The sequence below is a fragment of the Neodiprion pinetum genome, chromosome 2, assembly GCF_021155775.2.
Source record: "Neodiprion pinetum isolate iyNeoPine1 chromosome 2, iyNeoPine1.2, whole genome shotgun sequence".
NCBI classification, from domain to species: Eukaryota; Metazoa; Arthropoda; class Insecta; order Hymenoptera; family Diprionidae; genus Neodiprion; species Neodiprion pinetum.
The window spans coordinates 33,342,198-33,366,810 of record NC_060233.1 but is presented as its reverse complement, the minus strand read 5'-3'; the positions used below and the strand labels follow the sequence as shown (position 1 = coordinate 33,366,810).

At 38.9% G+C, this 24,613-nt stretch overlaps 2 protein-coding genes across 6 annotated transcripts; one reads left to right on the top strand and one right to left on the bottom strand.

The window, feature by feature from the left end:
- Nucleotides 1-87: 87 nt before the first annotated feature.
- Prx6a (Peroxiredoxin 6a) lies at nt 88-2,401 on the top strand. The gene is made up of 5 exons (XM_046612267.1): nt 88-285; nt 694-850; nt 946-1,163; nt 1,235-1,307; nt 1,787-2,401. Exons 1-5 carry the CDS (start codon nt 200-202, stop codon nt 1,922-1,924), a joined length of 672 nt encoding a protein of 223 aa, XP_046468223.1. The 5' UTR covers nt 88-199; the 3' UTR covers nt 1,925-2,401.
- kis (kismet) lies at nt 2,108-24,359 on the bottom strand. 5 transcript variants are annotated; one of them, XM_046612250.2, is made up of 24 exons: nt 23,753-24,359; nt 16,518-19,657; nt 16,048-16,448; nt 15,595-15,939; nt 15,194-15,482; nt 14,280-15,113; nt 13,973-14,197; nt 13,325-13,641; nt 12,725-13,199; nt 12,268-12,635; nt 11,977-12,172; nt 11,573-11,878; nt 11,192-11,486; nt 10,565-11,087; nt 10,289-10,378; nt 9,458-9,649; nt 8,298-8,706; nt 7,933-8,218; nt 6,506-7,845; nt 6,190-6,433; nt 5,807-6,080; nt 5,385-5,529; nt 4,603-5,271; nt 2,108-4,521 (listed from the first exon to the last, which is right to left on the bottom strand). In XM_046612250.2, the coding sequence occupies exons 2-24, from the start codon at nt 19,548-19,550 to the stop codon at nt 2,848-2,850; spliced, it is 12,930 nt and encodes a 4,309-aa protein (XP_046468206.1). In that variant the 5' UTR covers nt 19,551-19,657; nt 23,753-24,359; the 3' UTR covers nt 2,108-2,847. The 5 variants fall into 5 exon arrangements, with proteins under 5 accessions (XP_046468206.1, XP_046468207.1, XP_046468205.1 ...); XM_046612251.2 differs by having other exon boundaries at nt 24,036-24,359; XM_046612249.2 differs by lacking the exon at nt 23,753-24,359 and adding an exon at nt 21,390-22,163.
- Between the last annotated feature and the right edge of the window lie 254 nt (nt 24,360-24,613).

The window sequence follows — 24,613 nt, the reverse complement described above, 5'->3', positions numbered from 1 at the left end:
ATCGAAAGTGCCAGAATTCATCTTGGGTATCCTTTCACATAGCAATCGCATATTCGATGGTTTCCTACCAATCATGTAATGGTGAGGAACGTTTTGTTGTTGTTTACATTTTTTTCTGTTGTCAGGCAAAACAATCAAATTTATTGTAATCTTGTTAATCGAAACGATTTTTGGTTACGAATCAAAATTGTCCCTCAATATGGTTCTACTCGGCGAAATATTTCCGAATTTTACAGCAAACTCTGATATCGGCCAGATTAAATTTCACGAATGGATTGGAGACTCGTAAGATTCATAAATCTCTTTCGTATAACCTAATAAATCTTACCGGCAGGGCTGAGTTCAGAAACCTTACCCGAGTGAACTCGGATATCATACTGTCTCTGTCTAACACATGAGATTAAACAAAGACACAACGATACTCGAGTCACTCGAGTAAGGTTTCTGAACTCAGCCCAGTCGTGTTGACATGATACTATTCTCTTTAAGATGTACTTCAAAGCATTTTTTTTCTCACCTCGCGGTTCTCCAAAAAGATATTCGAAATCAATCTGTTTTGTTTCTCATTTGGCAATCAGTAATATCCTTTGCTATGTATTCAAATTATTTTAATATATTGCATCTCGTAAATGATTACAAACGATTGATGTTTTTTTTTCTTGTTTAATATTAATCAGCAATTCTTGTTCTTAGCTGGGCAATTCTCTTTTCTCATCCCAACGATTTTACCCCAGTCTGTACAACAGAATTGGCAAGAGTAGCAAAGTTGATCCCAGAATTTGAGAAGCGAAGTGTCAAAGTTATTGCCTTGTCTTGTAATTCTGTTAAATCACACATTCAATGGATCAAGGTGCGAAAAGCTGATAACTTTCTAAAGGAACATGACTGAAGATCTATGTAATCAATAATTCCATGCCAAATAAAATGGTTATAATTCATTTTCAGGATATTAAAGCCTATGGTGAAATTACAGAGGCGAACTTTCCATATCCTATAATTGAAGATGAAAGTCGCACAATTGTGACAGCTTTAGGAATGCTTGATCCAGATGAAGTTGACAGCACTGGCTTGCCCGTTTCAGCTAGATCAGTTTTCATCATAGACCCTAAGAAGAAAATGAGGCTCTCAATCCTTTATCCAGCTACAACAGGAAGAAATTTCGAGTATACATCATGCCTATCTTTGTCTGAAGGAGGAAAGTAATCTTATGTTAATGTGTCATTTTTTTTTACAGTGAAATCTTGAGAGTTATTGATTCTCTACAGTTGACGGACAAACACAAGGTAGCAACACCTGTAGATTGGAAGGTAATTGAAATGAAGAGTAGATTGTGCATCGAGGAGGCAAAGTAGATCTTTTTACGCTAAGTGTAAGTTTGTATCAAGTCATAGGTGAGTGCATGCACGAGCCAGACAAATACTGTAATACACGTGGCGAAAAAGACTTTACCTCCATGGTGCTCACGATACTTTATGTAACAAAAGTGTGGTTGCAAGTGTGGCGGCGTTGTTTTTATAACGGAGTACAAAAAAGAATACTTCTAGTACTAACACATAAGTGTATTTTTTTTTGTTCTCTAGATACTTTTTTCTTCACTGTCACACAACAATTACATTATGTACAGTACACAAGCAAAAGACTTGCAAACCATACTAGTTACATCAAAAATTGAATTATCTCAAAATTTGTTACGTGCCAGCCAATAAATTTGACAAATTGGCCTTGGATGGTTTCCAAAAATTTTACAAATTTTCTAAATACCATTCACGAATCACAACTTTTTTAGAACGGAGATGATGTTATGATACAACCTACCGTCAATGACAAAGATGCTAAGTCTCTATTTGGGGATGACATTAAAGTTATAAGTCTACCTTCTGGTAAACCATATCTTCGTAGCATTCAACAGCCTATAGACTCTTAACTTTCTCCATGTACGTAATTTTTTATATGGAACAATAAGAACCAAATATTCAAGTATCAATACTATGTACATTCTAAAAAATGAGAGTAATTTTTTGTGGCAAGTGCCTTAGTTGCCTGATTTCTCATACGAACCATAAAATCTTCTTATGTATGTACAATATGAATAAATTTGTCTGCCAGATAAATTGCAAACAACGAAAGAAGCCGTTTATTATTATTTCACCTAACGTATAATTAAAAGTACACTGCTTTATATACACTTTTCCAAGTACACGTGTTGCTTACAATACCAATCGGATTCCTTAGTATTTACATGATTTTTTTAAATTATTCCTAGTTTACTTTAACTACCTTCATGAGTAAGATTATTATGCGTATTATTTTATAAGTATGTATATCAGTGATAGCAATAATCAATAGCATGTATATAAAACAGTCCCTGGTCAAAACCAATAAGATCAAAAAAGGTAATAAATTTAACGAAAAAGGGAAAAATTTTTTCAACTCGATACTACCTATGTTATCATGTAATTGAATGTTAATTACCACACAAACTAGGTATTACCTCGCAAAATACTGTCACATTTTTCTTATGTGTGTTTGCTTATCACACGTTCACTTGTAATAATTATTATACCTATAATTGTCAGCGTATTTATATTTTATTCGTATGTATGTACCTCGTGTCCAGCTCTCACGATAAATTACTATCAGTTTTATCATTAGTTTTTATCAGTAATATTAATAGTATCATTAATTTTATTATCATATATAATAAACTCGCTACAATCGTCGTAGTCCATTTTAATACAATTATAACGATCACCGCTACGTAAGATCAGTCGTCGTTCAATGTACTCCATTAACGTCTTATTTCAACCTATTTATCCGCATATTCGATGATAAAATACATTCATTCATTTACTCTGTGACACCGTGACTTTCTCGTTGTTCGGCAAGCTGTTGTTCACCTTCCAACCGAGCCTGCCTCTCAGCCGCAGCTCTCGCCTGACGACCAGCACTAGATCGAAGATTCTTGCGTTCCGGAGGAGGATCATTACTTAATCGCTTGACATTCCGCGTTTTCTTTCCTTTGCCTTTTACATCGTCCTCGCTGCTTTCGGTGCAACTCGGTTTACTTTCGGTTTTTGAGGTGGTGGGCACTGGATTACCTTCTACCTGAGGAGGTTCTTCGGGTTCTTTAACGTTGCTCGCGTTTGCAGTTGGCAGAGACGGAGTCGTTTCTTCTTCAGTTGATTGCCTAGAAACTGTTGTTGGCCGTAAGAGCGTCTCTACATCAAGAGGCTCACTGGTAACAACAGCTTTCACATTGTCAGGTTCGGTTACCTTGACCTTCTTCACAATAGGTTCTAGAGTTACTTCCAATGAAGGTGGTGGATCGTAAGTTTGATCCGCACTACGACCACGCTTTGGTGGTCGTTGAAAATCCTCCAAGTTCCTAGTCAGCAGTTCTGCGCTTGTTCTGCTGAGCTGTTCCAGAGCTTCCTTCATCTCTTGTTCCTTAGATTTCCGTTCCAGCCTTGCTGACAAGTCAGCAATTTGGCTGAGCTCGATTATTTCTTTCTTGTCAGGCTCTGTACGCTTTTTGTCATCACTGTGAAGAGCCATTTCAGCATATTGTTGCAGACTCAAACCCGGATCTGTAACATATCGCGATTTCTTTTCGCTGTCTTTTCGCTTCATGGTATCTGCTATAGAATCCCTTTGGCGGGAAGTGTTTGATGTAGATGTAGTCTTGCGTGACGACGATGTGGATGTTGGTGGAGTGAGAAGTCCACATTGAGCGAGACTTTCATAGGCAGATGATACTCCACCAGGCTGCATTGAAAATGGATTGAGACCACCGAGACCCAGCGGGGTATATAAAAGACTAGGATTGGGAAAGAAGAATGGGAAAGGGGTTGTTGTAGAGAGGGATGACGATGTTGAGGTAGATGGCGCGGATGATTTACTTGTGGGGATGTCCATCTTGCTTCTTGATTTGCCTGATCCACCAACACTGTTAGAGTTTGAATTCTTTCCGCCGCTAGACGAATTCGCAGTATTCGTATCTGCAGTGCTCGTAGCCGTTGCACCTAAAGCTGCCTCCATACCAGCTAATGAAGGTAAACCCAGCCCTGCCAGGTTCGCAAATAAGGAATTGGTTAAGCTCATATTTCCAAGGTTACCAAGGTTCCCAAGTCCTCCTAGAGCTCCTAAGTTGGGCAGCCCCCCAAATGGCATTAGAAGCGGATTATTTTTGGGATCAAAGTTGCCGAGAGATAAGCCTGATAGTAGTGAATTGTTCAGATTTCCCAACGATGGAAAACTCAAACTAGACGCCATTGATGTAGCAGCTAAATTAGCTTGACTGACGGAAACTTGCCCTGTTGGGCTTGGCATCATTGGTGGCCTGCCCGGACTTTTTCCTTTGTTGCTGCTTCGGTCCGCTCCTGGTAAACGTTTCTGTAGATCGTGAGGAAGATTTCCGCGCTCTTTGACCAGTTCGGCCCACTTTGGATCAACATCGAACATCGGGTTTTCAATCAACCATTGTCCCAGTCTCTTCAACTGTGGTGCTTTAGTTCCAGTTACCTGTAAAACGATATAGAATAAGTAATTCCCACGTCAAACTGAATGACAAATGAATTCTGTGTTCAAAGAATATATATTTACTTTTTTTCCTGTAAGTCGGTTTATTACGGCAACATTCTCGTCTCCTGTCAACTTCTTCCAGTCTAACAACGAAGGATCAACGCGAGGCCTTCTCCTTCTCGGCGCGCTTAAATACTCGGCTCCTAATTGTTCCGTTATAGCAGTTTGTTCAGCAAGCCATTTGTTCACTTTGGCTTCATGTGAATACGTCCCGATGTTAGAATAATCAGCAACTTTGTTCATATTTGCAATCATAGCTTCATAACTTTTGCGATGACTGCTTGATGAGTGAGCTGAAATGAGAGATTGCTGCTGCTGATGTTGTTGCTGTTGCTGTTGCTGTTTTTTAAGCTCACGGTTTTGCTGTTCAGCCTGAGCTAATAGTGCAGAAAAACTATCTTTGTGCGAGTGTAAAGCCGGAGGTGGCAGGCCAGACGAGGATCCAGAAGCTCGAGAAGCTGGGATCGAAGTAACGGTAATGGAAAATGGTTTTTGAGAACTTGATGGTTGATTTGGAAGACCAATCGGCGCAGACGTTGGAGTTACAGTTACGTTTGGCGTGATTGTACTCTTTTTGCCATGTTCAGGATAGTGAGTGCTCTGCTGTTCCTTTGCGGCGCTCAAACCTAATACTATTTCATCTAATTTTTTCCGTTTTTTCTCTTTTCCAATTATTGGTTCGTCAGTTGACTAAAACAAAAAAATTAATATAACCAGCTGCATAACTACTTAACTATTCTTGGAATATTGTACGTAAAAAGAAACATCAATTAAGGTAAGAACCATTAGATGTGAATACTTACACAACTTTTTCTTTTCGTAAGCTTCTCCAGCATGCTATCTAGCTTTCCTTTATTACTGCTGATTTGCTTGCTCTTATTCGGCATAGAAAAGTCTTGTACTTCGTTCATCATGTCTTTGTTAGTTTCAGGATTGGATTTAGGATATCTGAATCAAAAAATATCGAAATTTCCATCAATGCTTTGAAGTTTTTACCATAAAATATGTATAAAAAAAAAAAAAATGTTCTATATATAATGCAAGTATAAGTTAAAAGGGCAAAAAGACAGCAAAGGGAAAAAATCTCCAGTGTGGGGAATTCACAATAAGTGTTCAAATCCCAGCAAAGAATTTCCCGACGCTAATCTTTATTTGTTCCTTTTTTATTTTATTGAAAGCGGCGAATCACTTTGAATCTTTAAAAATTAATTCTACTTGATATTACCCAGCAGATAAATCAATCGGCGTTAATGTGCTAGAAGTTCCAGGGATAATGGTAGTTTTTCCTGGAACTGTGTACTTGAAGTCAAATGGCGTCGAAGGTGTTCGAGCTTGTTGATGAGCAGGAGGGGGTTGCACTGGCGTAGAACGACGAGATTCTTCAGACTGTGATTCTTCATTAACATCCCAGTTTGAATTAGTCAAGACAGTTGGTTTACTCAATCCCGAGGGAGGTTGAGCAGTCATGTGAGTACTGTTGAGCAGGGCATGCAGTTTAGCTGGAACAAGATTAAGAAAACTTGCATCAAATGAATGAATGAATCTGTTCAATGTACCTGCATAAAAAATTGAATCTTCACGAGTGTTGCAATACTTGAAAAAGCTTACCTCGTTCAGTTTCTACATCAATGGCGATATGCCTTTTTCGTTTCTTGGCAGCAGATATGCTATTTCCACTTCCAATGGAGCGGGTTACCCCATGATCTGTGGTTATTGTGATCACCTCTGAACTTTCTTTTTCATTGGAAATTATTTCTGGTTCGTCGCCAGCACTAAAACTTATGGCAACTGGCCATTCCTTGTGTTCTATTGCGTGAACAATGTGCATCAGCCGAGCCTCAATAGCATGTTCCTATTTAGTAAAATGGTAAATTAGTTCACAATTGTGATAAAAAAATTTATTTAATAGAAAAAAATTTATCACCTTTGGCCATTTTATAGATATTTGATAACTATGTGCCAACAACTGAGCGACAGTTGGCTCTGTATAATCTATAGTTTTGTCACGTAGAACAAATGTGTCAATTTGCGTAAGTCGCGAAAGAGGTTGAATAACTTCCAGATCAGGAAACATAGCCTTGAGTTCTGCAGCTTGAACACTGCATTTGTCTTCTATATTCGTAGACTTATTACTGTCTTTTTCAATAATGGATATCTTCTCTTCCTGAGATTCTATCTCTTCTTTCTTCACGATTAGAGACTCCATCTTTTCTTCAACAACTGTAGGCATCTTTTGTTCAGTTTTCTCTGCCGCATTCTCTTCAGTGACTTCTATCACTTTAGGCTTCTCAATTTCCTCAATTTCCTTGCTTTTTTCAGAAGACTGATTTTCAATTTTCTCGACATCTTCAGTTACCTTAACTACTTCTTTCTCTTGCTTTTCCTCAGCAACATCCATTTTCTCAGACTCCTTTTCAGATGGAGGATCTTCTTCTTTTTCAATTTTCTCAGAATCGAGTTTTTCAGTTTCTTCCTTTTCTTCTGGTACATTTACTTTATCCTCAACTTTTGGCTCTATCTCTCGAACTGGATCTTCGTTTACAATGGGACCATTTTCTTTTACTTCCGTTTGTTCTGTTTTGTCCATCGTTTCGGCACATGCATCTTTTTCACTGATATCCTCACTCTTTCCTTTCTCTTCGTTCTCAATATTGTCCTCAGAAGATTTTTCTTGTTCTGGAGATTTTGGTTTAGAAATGGTAGTAATAGTCAGTGTGCTGCTACTACTGTTATCTTCGGGCTTGACTTCTGCCTTGACAATAGTCAACTCGACTTGACTTTTTTCTAAGTTCATCGAGTCAACTTTTTTATCTGTACTTGAGTCTTTGTCTTTTTTTGCACCAACTTTCTCGATCTTCAAAGTTCCTTCTCCCTTTTCCAGTTTCACTAAAATCTCGTCTTTGTCAAACTTCAGTATATCTTCACGACTCTCAATTTTTACTGCTTTATCCAATTTGTCCATTCTTGCGCTTTGCACGCCACTAAATATACTTTTGTTCAAAATTTTATGAAATGAAAAATCAGGATCGTTGAGAATCGTAATATCCGTTCTACCGAGTCCATGTTTGGCTGCTCCAAGTAACAGCTCTTTGTCATGTTTACCAGGCTGCCACCAGTCTGGTGTATCAGCTGAAGGTTGACAGAGCATTAACCTTTCTTCCAAGTGAGGATGAGACAATATCTCTTCACGTATTTTGCTCAATAAATCAACCCTATCCAATATTTGTCGAGCTTTACTAGCACTGAGATGATCCAAAGGAATGTCTGCAACATACGTATTGAAATGCATTAATTGGAATGACCTAAAATAATCGAATTATTTCTCATTGATTATTGCAATGTAATGCATACCATCGTCATCAGTCAGTTTCATGTGACAGGCTTTCTTGCACATGGCTCTAAAAGACATGTAGTAATCTGTAAGATCGTTGTCCGTTTTTTTATCAAACCTAGCTATACTTTTAAACTTCGTCCAATCGTACTGGGCCTTTTTTCTATCGTAATTGACACCATATGTTGATATAACACGCAGAAATTCGCTCTCCTCTCGTCTAGACCACTTAGTTCGCTGTTCTTCCAAACGGCTTCGCTCTCTTTCTTTTACCATTGCCTCCATTTTTTCTCTTCGTTCCATTTTCTAAAATAAAGTTTTGAAGACATTATATCTGTAAATTACTTTCTTACTTGTTACACGAACGTAGAATCTTCTTACTCACCAGAAGATACATAGCAAGTTGCTGCAAGTCCCATCCCTGCATATTAAGAGGCGGATCAGTATTAGCCACGGTATTGTGATTACTAGTTTCTCCATCGTTTCCAGTTTTAAGTTTTGGAGCAGGTTTCGTGTCATCTTTTTTCACACTGCGTTGATAAGAAGATATTACTCGTCGAAGGCGAGTATTGAGATCCACAACTGATGGCCAGGCTTTATCATCTTCTGTTATTCCGTCGTTGCCATCATGACTGCCACTAGCTTCTGGTATCGGAGTATCAGCTTTACTCGATATAGCGGGAGAATCAGTCGGAGTCTCTCCTCCAAATTTTTCCAAATCTTTACAGTCCCTTGCAAGACCTGATGTCTCGCCATCTTCAATTTCGTTTTCCAGATTTTTATCATCCCTATTACTGAAAAATTACATGGTTGTTAAAATTATATGAGACCTCAGAACTCAAACTTCACTTTGTATTAGACAATATTACACATTATTGAGAATAATGAAAGAAGGTTAAAGCTTATGTTTGCTTTTTTTTGCCGCAGATTTTTACGCTTCTGACAAAACGATGTACATCTTTCATTCTTTCTCGGGCATTATTGATTGCCAAAGATATGTCCATACAATTTGAAGATATTTCATTTGGTAATTGAATAAATGGCTTGATGATACATTTGTTAAAGAATCAGTACTATTGTTTTGATTTATTATACTATCGTTCGAAGCGAATCTTCTATACACACATTTATTGCTAATTTTGAATTCAAGAATTGAATCATTATCAAATGAAACGTTCCAACGTGGAACTTGAAGAGGAAATGGCAAATGCAGAAGCTGCGTTATTCTTTTATATTCAAAGACTAAGCTGGTAGAAAAATAGAAGAGTACGAACGAAATTTCATCTTACAAATTTTCAGTATCAAGCAGTGTACCAAAATGATCTGCGCTTCAACTATAACTAATTGCAATTCATCTCATCTTGTACTAATCAGAAATCGTACTCTTTCATTTTTCAAGTTGCAGTTATAGTTTTGCCATTTTGCAAACATAAATATGTAGCAGACATAATAAGCGTGCGGGTGGTGTTAAAATAAATTAGCAACAGCATGTCAGGATAGATTTGTGGAAAATTTTTTTAAAAAATGTAACCAACAGATACTCACTTTGCATGAACGGTCTGAGTCTGGGGAGGGAGAGGACAGCTGGTAATGAAAGAAAGCGCGGGATCGGCCCTCATCAGATCGTAATTCTCGTAGCCGTGTTTGAAGCATCCCACTAATAAAGACTTGTCTGCCATCAGGTCCCACCATTTCACTGGAGGCTCCGCCAGTTGCGGAGGATTTATCCGCAAAGCACTGTAGGGCGGTTCCATTTTGATTTTTTTTTTTTTTTTTTGCCAATTCAAATATGCCAATTGAAAATTACTCTCTTAAACATCTCTTTGAAATTTCGAAATCGATTCAACGATATCAGTTCCATTGTGTTACGAAAAATTCGCCTACACTACATTGAACCATTTTTTATTTGACCATATTCACATTTGTGGCGAAAATTGCAATTGAATTATAGAACTCACGTAAACTGATATCAACGAATCTTTAAAATTTGAATTCGAGTATTTTTTTTCTTTTGCCCTCTCAACACAGTGCACTGCATTGGTCTCTAGATCTTACCAGATCGATGTGTTGCCGAGAGTATCTGATGCACAGGCTTACAATGGTCAGTAGCGTAGAGTAAGGTGATAGGAATTTTATTAGTATGATTGGACGACCTACTGTCATTGACATGGCTACGAAGGTAACAGATAGCTTAGCTCTATGAGCATTCTTGGCACAATTAGGACCCATAGTAGAACAAATACATAGCACATGCAACTATAAGCACTGTGTAAGCTTGTAAGTGTAAGTGCACGACGTTTTTTAATAATCGCTTGATAAGAAAAGAGGTAACAAAATAAAGACGGTAGCATTAAACTTTTTATGTGTGTTACTGACCTAACGTGAACACCATCCGAGATATGCTGTACAAGATCACCGATGATCTCGTGTTTGATGTAATACAGCATTCTAACTCGCAAAAGAACTCTGAAATCAACAAATAATCTCACTCACAGATTTATTAAAAGGAGTCGAAAATATTATACAAATACCAGATTTAGGTATTATATGATTTTTAACAAATAAAACCCGTTACACAATACAATTGGAAGCTATTCTTAAGAAGTTGGCATCAAATATTTCAGTTCATAGTGAAAAAAATAATATACTCACTTGTTTGCATGACGACTTAGATGCTTCTTGTAATTACTCTCTAGGAATATGTCCCCATCGTACTTTTCTGCATTACTCCAATGATTTGGATCGCTTGTTCCATTGTTGGCAGAGGACCCTCGAGTTTCACGCCCTTCCCGTGTGCGGCCCTTTTTCTGTTTTTGCCTGCTGTTTCTTCCAGTTGTGTTCATCATAACAGTTTTGATTTTTTCACCATTTTCCAACGGCGTAATCAGATCCCAAACAAAATTACGTATCTTCTCATCACCGCGATAGAATCGTAGGCAATAGAGAAGAATGACTCTGGCACAATCCTCGACATCTATCTCTCTCCAACCCCGGCGAAATTGACTATGTTGCAATATCTCTTCCCACCGTCCCCAGCCAAATGTAAGTAAACCTCTCTCAACTTTGAAACATTCACTGCGTGCCCAATTACCATAAACTACCTCACCTTCCCTTGGAACATATTCATCAAAGAATTTGCGAGACTTTTTGCCAAATTTGTCTCGACGTCTTTTACCTACAATAAAATAAACCCAACAGGCAATTACTTATTTTTCGATTCTCTTACATTGACGCAATACAAATTTTGATTAAATACTGAATGTAGGAAACACAAAGTACCTCTGCCTGTAAGTCCTCCTCCTACATCATCATCACTATTGTCATCTGAACTATCAAGTTCAGACATATCAACAACAGATTCATCATGTCCATATCGTTTAATTTGTGTTCTACGTCTAGGCTCAGAGATAACAAGTTCATCCTCTTCCTTTTTTTCTGTTGTGTCGATTTCAGCTTTCTTTGCCCATTTCTTCCAGAAATCAGGATCATCAATATTTATATCTGTTCTGTTTGATGAACAGGCAAAACTAGCTTTCGAAAATGTTGAGCCTTTTTCTGCTTCAATGGTGATGACCTATTAAACGAGAATTTTAATACAACACTGCTTATTAGAAATAGGATATGTATTTCATTTCAATTCTATTGAACAATTTTTATTACCTGCGTCCTCCTCTCGAGAATGATATCGATATCCTCTTCGCAAAATTTGTCCCCAGCATTATCATCATCCATGATAGCTCCGTATGCACCCTTTTTAAGAAGATCTTCGATCTCTTTCTTTGTCAATTGTTTGTTGTTAGGATCCTTGCCTCCTTGACTAGTATTCATTGATTGTAGAATAGCTTTATCTAAACCGAGCTTTAGCGAAGCTTTGTCGAACATTTCTCTCTCATATGTATTGCGACAAAGCAAGCGGTACACTTTGACCATTTTTTGCTGTCCGATTCTGTGGCATCGTGCTTGTGCCTATCAGAACATATATAATATGAATATATTTTGAAGTTTACTCACTAAGTAAAAAAGAACACTTGAATGTGAAACTCGTCGTAGTCTTTAATCTTCACCTGCAAGTCATTCTGTGGGTTCCAATCGCTATCATAGATAATAACTGTGTCTGCAGCAGTCAAATTGATACCAAGTCCACCAGCTTTTGTACAAAGCAAGAAAACAAATCTGTCAGAATCAGGCTTACTATAACGATCAATAGCGGCTTGTCGGAGGTTTCCACGAATTCGTCCATCGATTCTTTCATATGGATACCTATGATAAAGCGAACATCACATATTAGATCTCTCCTAGTGTCATCGATTGAATGAATGAATGAATGAATGAAGAGTTGCAGATTGAGAACTTACTTTTTGTACACAAGATAATCCTCTAATAGATCCAAGCATTTAACCATCTGACTAAATACAAGGACGCGATGACCACTAGCTTTCAATTTTGGTAAAAGTTTGTCGATGAGTACCATTTTACCTGAGCTATTCACTAAGGCATGATAGTAACCCTCTGAGTCTTCTTTATCATTGCTTTGTTTATAATCTAATTGAATTTGATCTTCAGCACCGTTGAGTAAAAAAGGATGAATACAACACTTTCTAAGCTCCATCATCGTGTTCATCAGATTTGGAATGTTAGCAGACGTAGTTCCTTTAGCAAGGAAAGAGAAATTTCTTTCCAGTATACCGCGATAATATTTTTTTTGGATATTCGTCAACTCAACCTGTCGATTATTAATTAATTAGATGAGTACTTTGCCGTATGCTGTGATTATTGAAGGAAAATAATGAATATAATTTATTTAAAAAATACCTCGACCACAGTTTCTTCCTTTGGGGCAAGAGATTTTTCAACATCTTCTTTTAATCGTCGAAGCATCATTGGTTTCAGCAGCAATTGAAGTTTATGAACTTCAGTGTCACTGCTCAAGTTGCCAAACTCTTTCAAAAATTGCTCACTACTTGCAAATTGAATCGGTTCTAGGAAATTGAGGAGGGAAAAAAGTTCATTAACGTTATTTTGTAACGGAGTTCCAGATAAAAGTACTCTGTGCTCCAAGTTCAGCTGTCTGAGTCCTTCAAGTAGCTTGCAGTTTCTATTCTTAAGTCTGTGGGCTTCATCAATTACACACAGTCGCCAATTGTAGCCACGCAGTTCGTTAAAGTCCGTAATTATTATTTCGAATGTTGTTATAAGCACATTAAACTTGATTAAATCTTTGATCGGTTGGCGTTTGTCATTTTTATAATACACCTCATATTCCTGCAGCATATTACGACTTGCAGCCCTGTAACCAGAAAAAAAAATCCTTACGAAAACGAATAAATGTATATAGAGAATTGAAATAAAATGAGAAAGCAATGGTAAAAGAGAACAATCAACACGATGAATGAAACATTTTCAGATGCTTACGAGCCATGGTATACAACGACATTCATGTCGGTCCAACCCTCGAATTCTCGCTGCCAATTCGGTATAGTTGAAAGTGGGGCGATGATGAGAAAAGGCCCGCGAATTCCGTACTTATATACGGCGTCTACGAATGTTAGCGATTGAATAGTTTTTCCTAGACCCATCTCATCAGCAAGAATACAATTATGTCCGTTGTACCATGAAAAAAGCAACCAATTTAGACCCTCAAGCTGATAGGGTCTTAAACTGTTGTTACTTTTATAAATTGGGGACTCATCGAGTTTCTGCCAAGCAACAGCTGTAGGTTTTTTCTTTGGCTGTGTGGAATAAAAAAATAAATTGAAGATTACTTAAATGTATACAACCCGAAGATCTGATTCGGTTGAAGCTAGTAACATTAGTATAATATGCATGTTTAGGAAAAATTATTTATTCGGGATATTGAGGACTGTCCGAAATTTAGTAAACCATAATGAAGTAGACCGTGTTCATATTTTGAGCAATTAATTCTTTCAAAACCATTCTAAAATTGCAAAGTAATGATTTTTCCCCTAATGTGGCCTTGCGTTAACAGTACTAAGTCAACCTCGTGAGATCTGGACAGGATCTTTGTCACATATGTCAATTTTCATAAAGAATTTCTCATACCTTCCATTGATCTTTAGGTGGCACTTTATTAAATCTATGAAATTGCGCAATCTTTTCGGGATCAACATCTTCTTCTACCTCCCAAGTAGAATCTTCATACTGCAGAGAGCGCCACTTAACAAGGAAATGTCTGACAGTATCTCCTGTTGTTGGGTCAGTATGAGTTGCTTCGTCAAGTACTCTGTCAACTTCGACAAAGTCCGGATTGAAGGGGTCATCCTCTGGCTGTAATGAGTTTAGACAACACGTGAATAATTTGGTTGGTTGCTTTAAACAATTTAATAAATGAATACCAGAATACACGTACATTCTCAAATATATTCGTATTCTGCTGCATCTTCTGCTTAAACCTTTTTAGTTTAGCTTGGATTCTCTTGTCTCCTTTGTAAAGTTCTTCTTCCGTACGCCACTCGCAATGCAAATAAGAGAAATTTCTATACTTCACCAGATACTCTTCCACCTCAATAAACTGAGGCTTAACTTCACTCGAGCTTGGTTCTAGCTGTTGTGTTTCTTGCTTTTTCTCCTTTTCCTCTGCTTCAGGTAAGGGTGCCACTGCTTCTGATTTGGATTCAATGTTTGCATCTCTTTCTTTTGTCTCACTAACCTCAGACTCGTCCTCAGGTTCTTTCACGGAGTCTTGTTCACCTGTTTCCATTTCTGATTCGCCTCCTTTTATCAAGGTTGATTTATCTTCTTCGTTTTGCTCCACCACAGTCTTTTCTTGCTCTTTCTTTCCTTCTTCATCTTTTTCATCCTCCTCGTTCTCCTCTTCCTTCTCTTTATCAACTGCTACTTCTTTATTCTTTTCTACTTCCATCTCTTTATTTTTCACTTCATCATTTTCACTTTCTTTCTCCTTTACTTCTTCGCCCTCCACTTCCATTGCAGTTTCCAATTTCACTTCTTCCTGCATTGTAACTTCTTCAACAACTTCTCTTTCTTCGTCACCGGTTTTCTCGGTTGGTTCCTCATCAGGTTTAGCTTCAGTTTCAGGTGCAGGTTCATGTTCAACTTCAGTTTTCTCAGTCGTTACCTCCTTAGCAGGTACTTCTAATTTCACTTCAGGTTTTACTTCTCTTTTTCCCATTCGCATGCATAAAATATGTTGCACAACCATAGAGTCTTCATCCATTGTGTTCTGCAATACGAAAATAACGAATAATAATAATTGTTTTGATTTTATACTCGATATTTATAATTGCTGTTGAGTACACTTACAATATATACAAAGTTGGGTTTATTCGGGCCAACTTCACCACCTTCGGCTTCTTTTCTGACAGCTGGTAGCTTAGAGATATTACTTCCATCAGCTTTCTTAGCTTGACTTTCTTGTAGGGGTACTTCGTCGTCAGAAAATCTAAGCATAACATCATCAACATATTTTTTGCGATGTGTGTTTCTTGCCGATCTCCGTTTATTCAAATCTTCACCAGCTTCTGGTGAAGGTGGAGGTGTTGCGGCTAATTCTTCTCCATCTGAATCAGGTGCTATGCGACTTTTTCGCTTCCTAAAGTGGATTTTAATGAATTTCCATACTGGTTCGATAACATTACAAAGAAACGGGAGTAGTTTTTTTTTTTGAGAGAACTCTAACTATGGGCAATAATGACCAAACTTACTTGGAACTCCGCGGTGTTCTTCCGATGCTGACCTTAGCTCCAGACTTTTTTCTCCCAGTCGATTTTTTCTTAACTGGTGTACTAACTTCAGGGGTTTCCTCTGGGATTTCAGGTTTTTTATCTTCTTCAGGTGCTTCTTCAGGTTCAGCTTTTTCTTCTGCATCTTCTTTACACTCCGTAACAATTGGCTCCGTTGTTGAAGAATCAACTTGTTCCTGCTCATCATTTTCCACAGACTCACTTGGCTTCACTTCAGCATCTTGTACAGCTCCTGAGTCAGATACTACAGCTTCTTCAGCTTCAACGGCAGGCTCTTCATCGGCTGATTCTGACTGAGCAACTTTTCTAAAAAAGAAACCGCAGATTAAAAATTATTCGTCAAGTAAGACTGAACGAACAATTAGACACAATTTTTGTTAAATATTTTCAAGTAATTGAATAAAGCATGCTTACTTTCTCCCACGTTTTCCACCTGGTTCTTTGGCTTCTTTTTTTTTCCTACTCTTGGGAGATTTAGCTTCTTTAGGTGGCTTAGGTTCTTTTTTAATCTTCGGTTCTTTTGGTTCCTTTGGTTCTTTAGGTTTCCTCGGCTTTCTGGGTGATCGAGCCTTTCTGTTTTTGTTCCACTCTTCCTCCATGTCACCTGAAGTTGGCTTGAGGTCCTCAGAATCTGCCATACTATCTATTACGTTGCTACTATCCACAGGGGTAACGAGATTCTCTGACGATGGCGGCTCAGGCTGACTTATTTGTTGTGATATAATTGGGGCTACAACTTCTTTGTCAACTTTTTTCCTACTCTTCTTAGTGCGAGGAGCACCTTTACTTCTACCTCGTCCAGTCGTGCTTGAAACCTATAAAAGGGTACCACATGATACAATTTTCTGAACATATTCCTTGAACAGAGAAAAAAAATTACTTACCTGAGGACTATCGACAACAGCAGCAGTAAACATTGGCGTCTGGAGAATACACTGAGGGCCTCCATTGCACTGATCATTAATCTCATGTTGTTGAAGAGCTTGTAATCGCTCTTGCAAGCTAACAATTTTTTCTTGATTTTCAGAAGCCGGAGGCATGCAATACAACTCTTGTAACTGTTGTTGAAGAGCCGCTCTCTCCTGGTGATGAGTTACGGGAGCACAAGGATTCGTAAATCCACTTGGAGTGACAGGAGGTGGTGGTGCCGGCTGCGGTATCCCATACATGCCTGGCATTGTATTGGCACCAATAATATCTCCACTGGCATGGTACTGCTGCCCAGAACCCACAATCATCTCGTTGGAATACATATTATTGGGTTTTTGAACATTTGTATACTCTCCGAACCCTCCTGCTGAAGCTGGATGTGGTGGATGCGTTGGTTGTGTGTTACTGAGAGGAACAGTAGTCTGATGAGAAGGCATGACAACATTGCCAGCCTGACCGACCGCTGGCATTTGCTGTACACTCATCAACCCTGGTTGTACTTGGCTAGGTTGGCTCTGTATCTGTGGAGTTTGGCCTTGGATCTGTGTCTGCATCTGTGGCTGATGCTGTATCGGCAGTGGAATCATAGAGTTGTTGGAAGGCATCATATTAACTTGATGCTGGGGCTGTGGTTGTGCCTGAGGTGACTGCCCGATTGAAGTTTGTTGGGTTTGTTGTCCCATAAGAGATGGCGGCTGATTCTGTGACTGCTGCCCCAGTATCGGCTGCACCTGCTGCTGCTGAGATGTCGGAATTACTTGAGGCTGTGACTGAGGTATAGGTTGACTCGATACTTGCTGACAAATAAGCGATTGTTGCCCCTGTTGTTGTTGCTGCTGTTGCTGCGATTGTTGTTGCTGAGATTGGTTTATTAGTGGCGGAGTGGTTACATTTGGCTGATGGCAAGATATGGTGCTCACATCGGCAGACTGTTCTGTAATTTTGCTCTCTGACACATTGCTTTCGACATTAGGATAGGAATTAGGTCTTTGGGTTATTGTGGATTGCTGTACCACAGGGGACATAACTCCAGTCTCGATTATATTGCCACTAGTGCTTGAGGCTGGCAAGCTTTGTACAGCTTCTATAGGCGCTGGTTTAATAGGAGTTACTTGCTCGCTCACAGAACTAGCTGGCGTACTATTTTGAAGGGTTGTTTCTGCTGGTTGATTGAGCATATCAGATTTTTGATTAGCAGAAGTTTGATCAGGACTTTCCACTTCCTGTTTCGGAGGGTTTACACTTTGTGCGTTGTCTGTGGTGTCCCGCGTCGTTGTTTCTACTACATTATTACCTTCTGGTCCATTGACAGGAAACAAAGAATTTGTTTCTGAACTAGCTGTTGTTTGAACTTCAATAATATTTCTACCATCATTCACATTCAAATTTGATCTAATTTGCTGTTGCTGTTGTGGTTGCTGTTGTGGTGGCTGTGGCGGTTGTTGTGGCTGCAGTTGTGGCGGATGCGGCCATTGGTTAGACAATGGCATTCTGGGTCCAGTGACAGGCGGCGTAGAATTTTGTGGAGGTGGTTGTGGGGGCAAAATATTCGTCGTATGAGGCATAAGAGGACGAGGTTGAAATTGATTATAATCCTGGCTTGTTACATTTGGATTAGGGACAGCAACTCCTGGTATGACCATTTGTTCAAGTGCCTGAAGAGTACTCTGCTGAGAGGCTCCAGATGTATTCATATTCATAGAAGTTGGTGGACAAGGAGATACGGACATAGCATTAGGCTGGTTCGACGTTTGATGTGGTAATTGCGAATGAGGATGAGGTGAGAGTGTACTAGGTTTAGCTGGAGACATAATGGGCCTTGGCGACATTTGTTGTTGAACGGCAGGTGGCCGAGGCGACATTTGAGGTCTGGGTGACATTTGAGGCGATAATTGAGGAAAGGTAGCTCGATATTGAGGGCTTGTTGCATGTTTAGTTGGTCCAAATTGTGCCGCAGGTCCTGGATGTTGAGGTTGATTAAACATGGGAGCTGAGTGATGAGAATATTGCGGGTCCATGCTTTGCTGTGGATGCTGAGGATACTGTTGATGAGTGGGATGAGGTTGATGAGATGGAAGATGGTGAGGCATCCGTTGTGGCTGTTGTGGAGGTTGCTGTGGTTGTTGCTGCGCGTGCATAGCACTTGTGAAGCCAGTATACCCCGAAGGGGTTTGATAGATCGTTGCAGGATTACTTTGCTGATAATGCTGTTGTTGCCCCACCATATGCTGATAGACTCCTGCAGTTCCTGTTCCCTGCATACCTTGATGAGGGACACCCATGTTCCCCATCATCCCTTGCTGAGCGTTAAAATGTTGTTGCTGCTGCTGCTGTTGCTGTTGCTGCTGTTGCTGCTGTATTTTTTGGTTTAATGCCGCCTGATCCTGCTGATGTGAGTACTGTGGCATATGCTGCCTGTATGTTGTAGGTTGAGGTGCCATTTGATTATAGTGTCTTTGGATTTGGGGATAAGCACCTCCACTTCCGGGCCATCCTTGCATTCCTGGATCCATTGACAAATTACCTCTAGTCATGGGATGCTGCTGCTCCATTGAATACATGTTATCCGAATAACTGGGGTACTGACTTCCAGCCCCTGGATGAGGACCTCTGTGCTGTGGAGCCATGCTACGCGCTTGATTCTGAAATGCTCCTGGCACCATAGCTCGCTGAGGAGCCCCAGCGTCAAAGCCGGCTAAGTTCTGATTGAACATATTTCGTTGTGTTGTATTTTGTAGTTGGTTAGAGCTTCCAAATTCAGATCCACCGAATGAAGTCAATTTTTGCAGAGGAGATTCTTGAGATATGCTGTACGGTTGGTTGATGTAATTCCCGCCTCCATTTGGACCAGGATTCGGACCATCTCGGGAGACTACCGCTGGGTTTGTTGCACCTGTCGCGTCAAAGTGGTCAGTACCCCCAAGGTCTGGAAGAGCGTCGAGCATTGAGCCACTGACATCTTCGCCAAATAGATCGTACGAGTCCATGTCTTTACGCTGCACGACTATTCACCTCCGTCTCAGGCTCAAGAGGGAATTTTACTACCTTTCCTATGGCCAGTAGTGTGCCCATCGTTATTAGTTCTCTATACCTTCTGAAACAACAGATAATGAAATGACTGTAGATTTATTGAGCATTGTCAAAATTCTACATTTTAATTGTCAGACAGATATAGATCAAAAAAGTATTCAGCTCTAATTTTACCACTCCTAGGTGATAAAATCGTACTTTACAACCGACTAATTAGCTGCTACTAAAATTTTGGTGAAAATGTAATGTGTAGAATACTTGGCATCTCAGGTCAACGATAATTCATGACAAATCGTGTCATTTTTTCTTTTACGTCGACCTGAGACATCAAGATAATTATTTGAACAATATACTGAGAGTTCAATTACACATTATATATATGAAAATGTAATCATCAAATCTTCGATTACTGTATACCTGATGAATAAAGTATTTGACAAGATTTACCACACTTCAAGTTGTTTAGGATACACACTAATGGGGAAAAGCTATACGCTTATGGTTTCGAACCTCATAATCGCTATAACCTTTCCCCTTCAGGGCGCATCATTATTTATCCATCTTGAGGTAGAGTTGAATATCACGCTGTCAAAGCCTCCTAGAAAAAACTTAAACTTATGCTTAATTAGGATGTTGAAGATCTTTTTAAAAATGAGAGAAAAAAATGGAATAAATTAATGAATAGTCTAATGTTTCAAATTTGTTAAAAATAAAGTTCATCAGTGAATTCAAAATGAAGCTGAAGCTAACAGCCAAGGTTAGTAGCCAAGTGTGTTAAACTTTTTGAAAATAGAAAAATGCAGTTTAGCGTCATCCTCATAATTCTATCAAAGTATTAAGGATTCAAATTATTGCACAAAATTTTGTTTTTCGGACCTCACTACCTTATTCGAATGAACATTAGAGCATGTCGCTGCTAATTCTGGCTGCCAACTTCAGGCTCGTATATTCAAATTATAGAATAGATGTTATTTTTTAGTAGCTGCATCTGTGAAAATTTCACACGAAGCTTGAAACTACTGAGGAATGCTGTAATTTGGGAAAAGGATTTAAAATTTCTGACAAAGCATAAATTAACTTTTAGAAATGTAATGTTCAAGTTACTGCATTTATGCAGCATCATTCAATTCCAGAAACATGTCTTGGCCAATGAGTAAAATCAAAACTCACCTTGTCCAAAATAAATTTGTTAAACTACATACCTAGAACTCGATGTCGAATAAGTCGAACAATTTCACAGAAAAGAAATAATAATAACAATATTAATAATAAATCATCAAAGTCAAGCTAGAGATCGGATCAAGGCGGATTTTGGAATTGAACCTTTGCTGTAAATAAACTTACTCCAGGACTTGGCTGCCATGGAAATGTAGGATTAGTAACAGATTCTTGAACAAATCGGGAATAAGACTGCGAACGTTGCAACATTAATTACAGAGAAAATAAATCATCTTTGCTGTACCCTTTATGCGCGTATCTATAGGCTCTATGCTCGCGTAGCGTGCTTCATCGCGTGCTCTGTGCCATCGTGTGTCGCGTAAGAGTACAAAACACAACACGGGGTCGCGGTAAAAATTCAATGCCATGAAAATATATTTAAGGGGATGAAAAAGCAGGAAATTAAAAACTACGTAAACGGATACGAACGGACAAAGCCAACAGAGATTTGCAGGTACACACACACACACATGCGCGCGCGCGCGCAAGCACACAGCACATCGAGTGCGCGGCACAGTGAAGTGTAAAAATTCGGAAGAATTGGGATGATAATTAAGAAAATGCTAGCTAGTACAAACCTGATAAAAATTCCAGAATCTATAGTTACGGGCAGATGCTTGTATTACAAAATTGCTCCTCTCTTTTCAATATTATCAAGGTAGCAACTCGGAATACATTCTAGACGGGGTGATCGGCAGAGGTTTCGGTGAACACTTGTAATTAAATTCTTACTTTAGTCTGATAGTGCATTTTAGATTATCAGATTTTTCGCATTCTTCCTCGTTATTACTTTCCCGAAATATTGAATTCAATTCTTCTTATTTATATCTCCGGCAGCTCTATTAAACGGCACTTATCTTCTAGCTCGACAACTGTCTTTCCACTAAACCTTACAGTCGAGGTATACACGCGATTGATGTGCGACGGGGTAACTGTACGAGCTTACCAAAGCCACTTTGTAAAAAAAACAACAGAACGTCGTCGGAACGTACGCCATTATCGCGAGATTTCCGCTTGAGCATCTAAAGTCTCGAAGGCGACCACAGCGAACGCTCGATACTACAACGCGGCCTCACTTTCTTAAATCCAATAACAGACCGTTCGTTTATTAGAAAACACATGAACCGGCCACTAATTCATATAAAACTTTACAGGAAAAAAGCGTCCCTCGACACACAACCCGTGATGATACTCGACTTTTTCCTAGCGGCGGTAGCACGGACCATCGAGGTGCGAGCGTGTCCATAGGCCCGAATCATTCTACATACATCGCTCCGTCTCGCTCCCTCGCACTCTCACTCGATAGCTCTCTTTCCCCCCACCAAGGGAAACGTACTTTAGGTACAAATCCAGTACCGTATGCGTGCGGGTGTATTTGAGTTTACATAATTTTCAAGAAGGCAACCGTTGCAACTATCAAATTATTCATTCATATCACAAATCGATAATGATACTGATTAATTACCAACCAACGTCTTTAAGGTGATTACTTTTAGGAAATATAATTCAAAATTCTCTCATCCTTTCTCCTATCAAAGACTTTCATTCGGAGATGCGTCTCGTTCTGCTGTAACCTGTGCCCGGCGTTCGTCAGGTTAGCGATCTCAACGGTACCTCCGTGAATGCTTAATTGTTACGATACTGTGGCTGTAAGCCGCTATACAACTCTGGAAGGATCACGACATAGAAAATAATACGGTATATAAGGTATTTCGTACCGTGGAAAAGACGGACGAAGCAATTGGCGATCGCAAGGCGAGGCCCGAATTATATGAGAAAGAGAACCAATCAGATTTTACCTTATAAAGCGACATTGCACTGCAGGATACTTGATTAACCAATCGCGTCCTGTGGTTCTCGACCGAGTGTATATGTACCTTCGTCTAATTTTCGTTGTGTGTGACTACTGTGTAATGCGGCAAGTAATTGTACATATAGGTATGTCCATAGATATTCACACAAGCGCGCGATTCGATGGGTGTGTAAATGGCACGTTCATTTACACGCAAAGTACTCAACGCCGGCTTTTACACCGCGGCTTGAGTTGAAAAATCTTTGTCAAAGCTTTTGGGTCTATTGAATTTCTTCAGTCAAGCCCGAGAAATTTGAAGCTCCATGTATTACATGATCACAATTGTTGCAAAAATATTTATTTTGCATTGTGTTCACATGTATTGATTCTGTAAAAATGCAATCGACCCACTCTCCGCGTATTGATATATCTACATGTATTACACCTAGTTGTTCTTAACCGGAGAAATTCTACTCATTGTTTCTTCCCTTTATCGATCGATACGCTCTTAACGCACGTTTCATAGAATCGCTATGGGACGTCAGTAGAATTGAAACAGATATATGCAAGAGTTCAATTTATAATTATACGATTCAAGTTGGTAGTACAGCGCAGAATTAAGCTGACTGTGAAATTATCATGCAATCCTTCATACATGTGTCATTGGAATAATAAGTCTAGGTTGTATAAAGTTGCTGAAAAGTTTAATTTCAGAAATTATGTAAAAATTCACTAGAAGATTGACGTCTATTGTATTTGAAATACATCTATACAGTTATTTATTCGTGTCAACAATGTGTGAGATACGAATGAAACATCAGCAATATTTACTTGTTCGCCATGAAAAAAAAGTTTTAGTCCCGAGTTGTACCACGAGTCGTAAATGTTACGAAAAGTAGTATATGCCGCGTATTATTATAGTATCGATGATGATGGCATCTAAAAAGAGTAAATATTCTAAAAAATTCTACTATGGCTCCGGTTTATGAAATCGGTAGAAAAATTTATTAATGAAATGTGGCACTGCCTGATGTGTACTTGACTGAACTTGTGCAAGTATTTATTGTAAAATGTTTTCGACCGTCGCTTCTTGTGCCAAGCATTGTAACTATTTTAACGTATTAAAGGAGATGAATGAAAAAGACTTACAATAATACAATCCAGTCCAATTTTTTCACATATTATAATTAAAACAATTGCACGAGCATTCGCTTAATCGTTATCTAAGTGTCCATTTTGTTTGGTTAATTACTAACAAGACGGCGGTGCTGCCGCAGGTTATCCGTCCAACCTGACATAATATGACGTTCACTCGATGTTAAAGCCGCGTCGACACTTGATTGTTGTTATTTTTTTGTATTTTCTACTTCTATACTAGAATAGCGAGGAAGATGGAGTACTTTCATTTTAAACTTATATACAATCAACGTACCCTTTGCTTTTTTAGTATCTAAATATGTCCCACTGTATTCATTACGCCATGTATTAAGTATATGTATACATGATGTATGTACGTGTCATTCTTTACTCGTGTCTCCCTCTTTCTCTTTCTCTCTTCCCCTTCCTCTGCATTCGCTCTTTGTGCCATACATTTTTTTCATACACCTTGTAAACACCCCAACATCGCTTATTAAAAACTTATTGTTAGATATCAGACAGTTATTATTTGCAATAGGTTGTTTTGGCTGTGATTGTTTAATTCGAATTGATGCATTTTTTTGGACAAAAATATATGTGTGTTTGTCGGCCACTGCTCAACTACACATAAAGGAAATGACGTGCATACCGTCAAATATGGAGGCGAAATCATCAGCTGACAATCACGTAATGCCAAGTTTGATTTAACCCAAATTTGCTAATTGTGTACTGAATGTTATATGCGTGCAAACATTTCTTACCTTCTCAACAATGATCACTACATTATTCAGTATTAGTGTTTAAGGTTCCGGCTCTTTAAACTTCCCGCCCATTTACAGGAATTGATCAAAAACATATGAAATTGTAGCTGGA

What these genes read in the sequence shown, in the direction of transcription:
- Prx6a (XM_046612267.1), top strand. Translation starts at nt 200, where the DNA reads ATGGTTCTACTCGGCGAAATATTTCCGAATTTTACAGCAAACTCTGAT. An exon ending in CACGAATGGATTGGAGACTC is followed by an intron (nt 286 to 693) that starts GTAAGATTCATA and finishes TCTTGTTCTTAG; the next exon opens with CTGGGCAATTCTCTTTTCTC. An exon ending in CAACACCTGTAGATTGGAAG is followed by an intron (nt 1,308 to 1,786) that starts GTAATTGAAATG and finishes CAACTTTTTTAG; the next exon opens with AACGGAGATGATGTTATGAT.
- kis (XM_046612250.2), bottom strand. Translation starts at nt 19,550, where the DNA reads ATGGACTCGTACGATCTATTTGGCGAAGATGTCAGTGGCTCAATGCTC. An exon ending in GATTATCTTGTGTACAAAAA is followed by an intron (nt 12,173 to 12,267) that starts GTAAGTTCTCAA and finishes GCTTTATCATAG; the next exon opens with GTATCCATATGAAAGAATCG. An exon ending in TTCTCGAGAGGAGGACGCAG is followed by an intron (nt 11,487 to 11,572) that starts GTAATAAAAATT and finishes CTCGTTTAATAG; the next exon opens with GTCATCACCATTGAAGCAGA.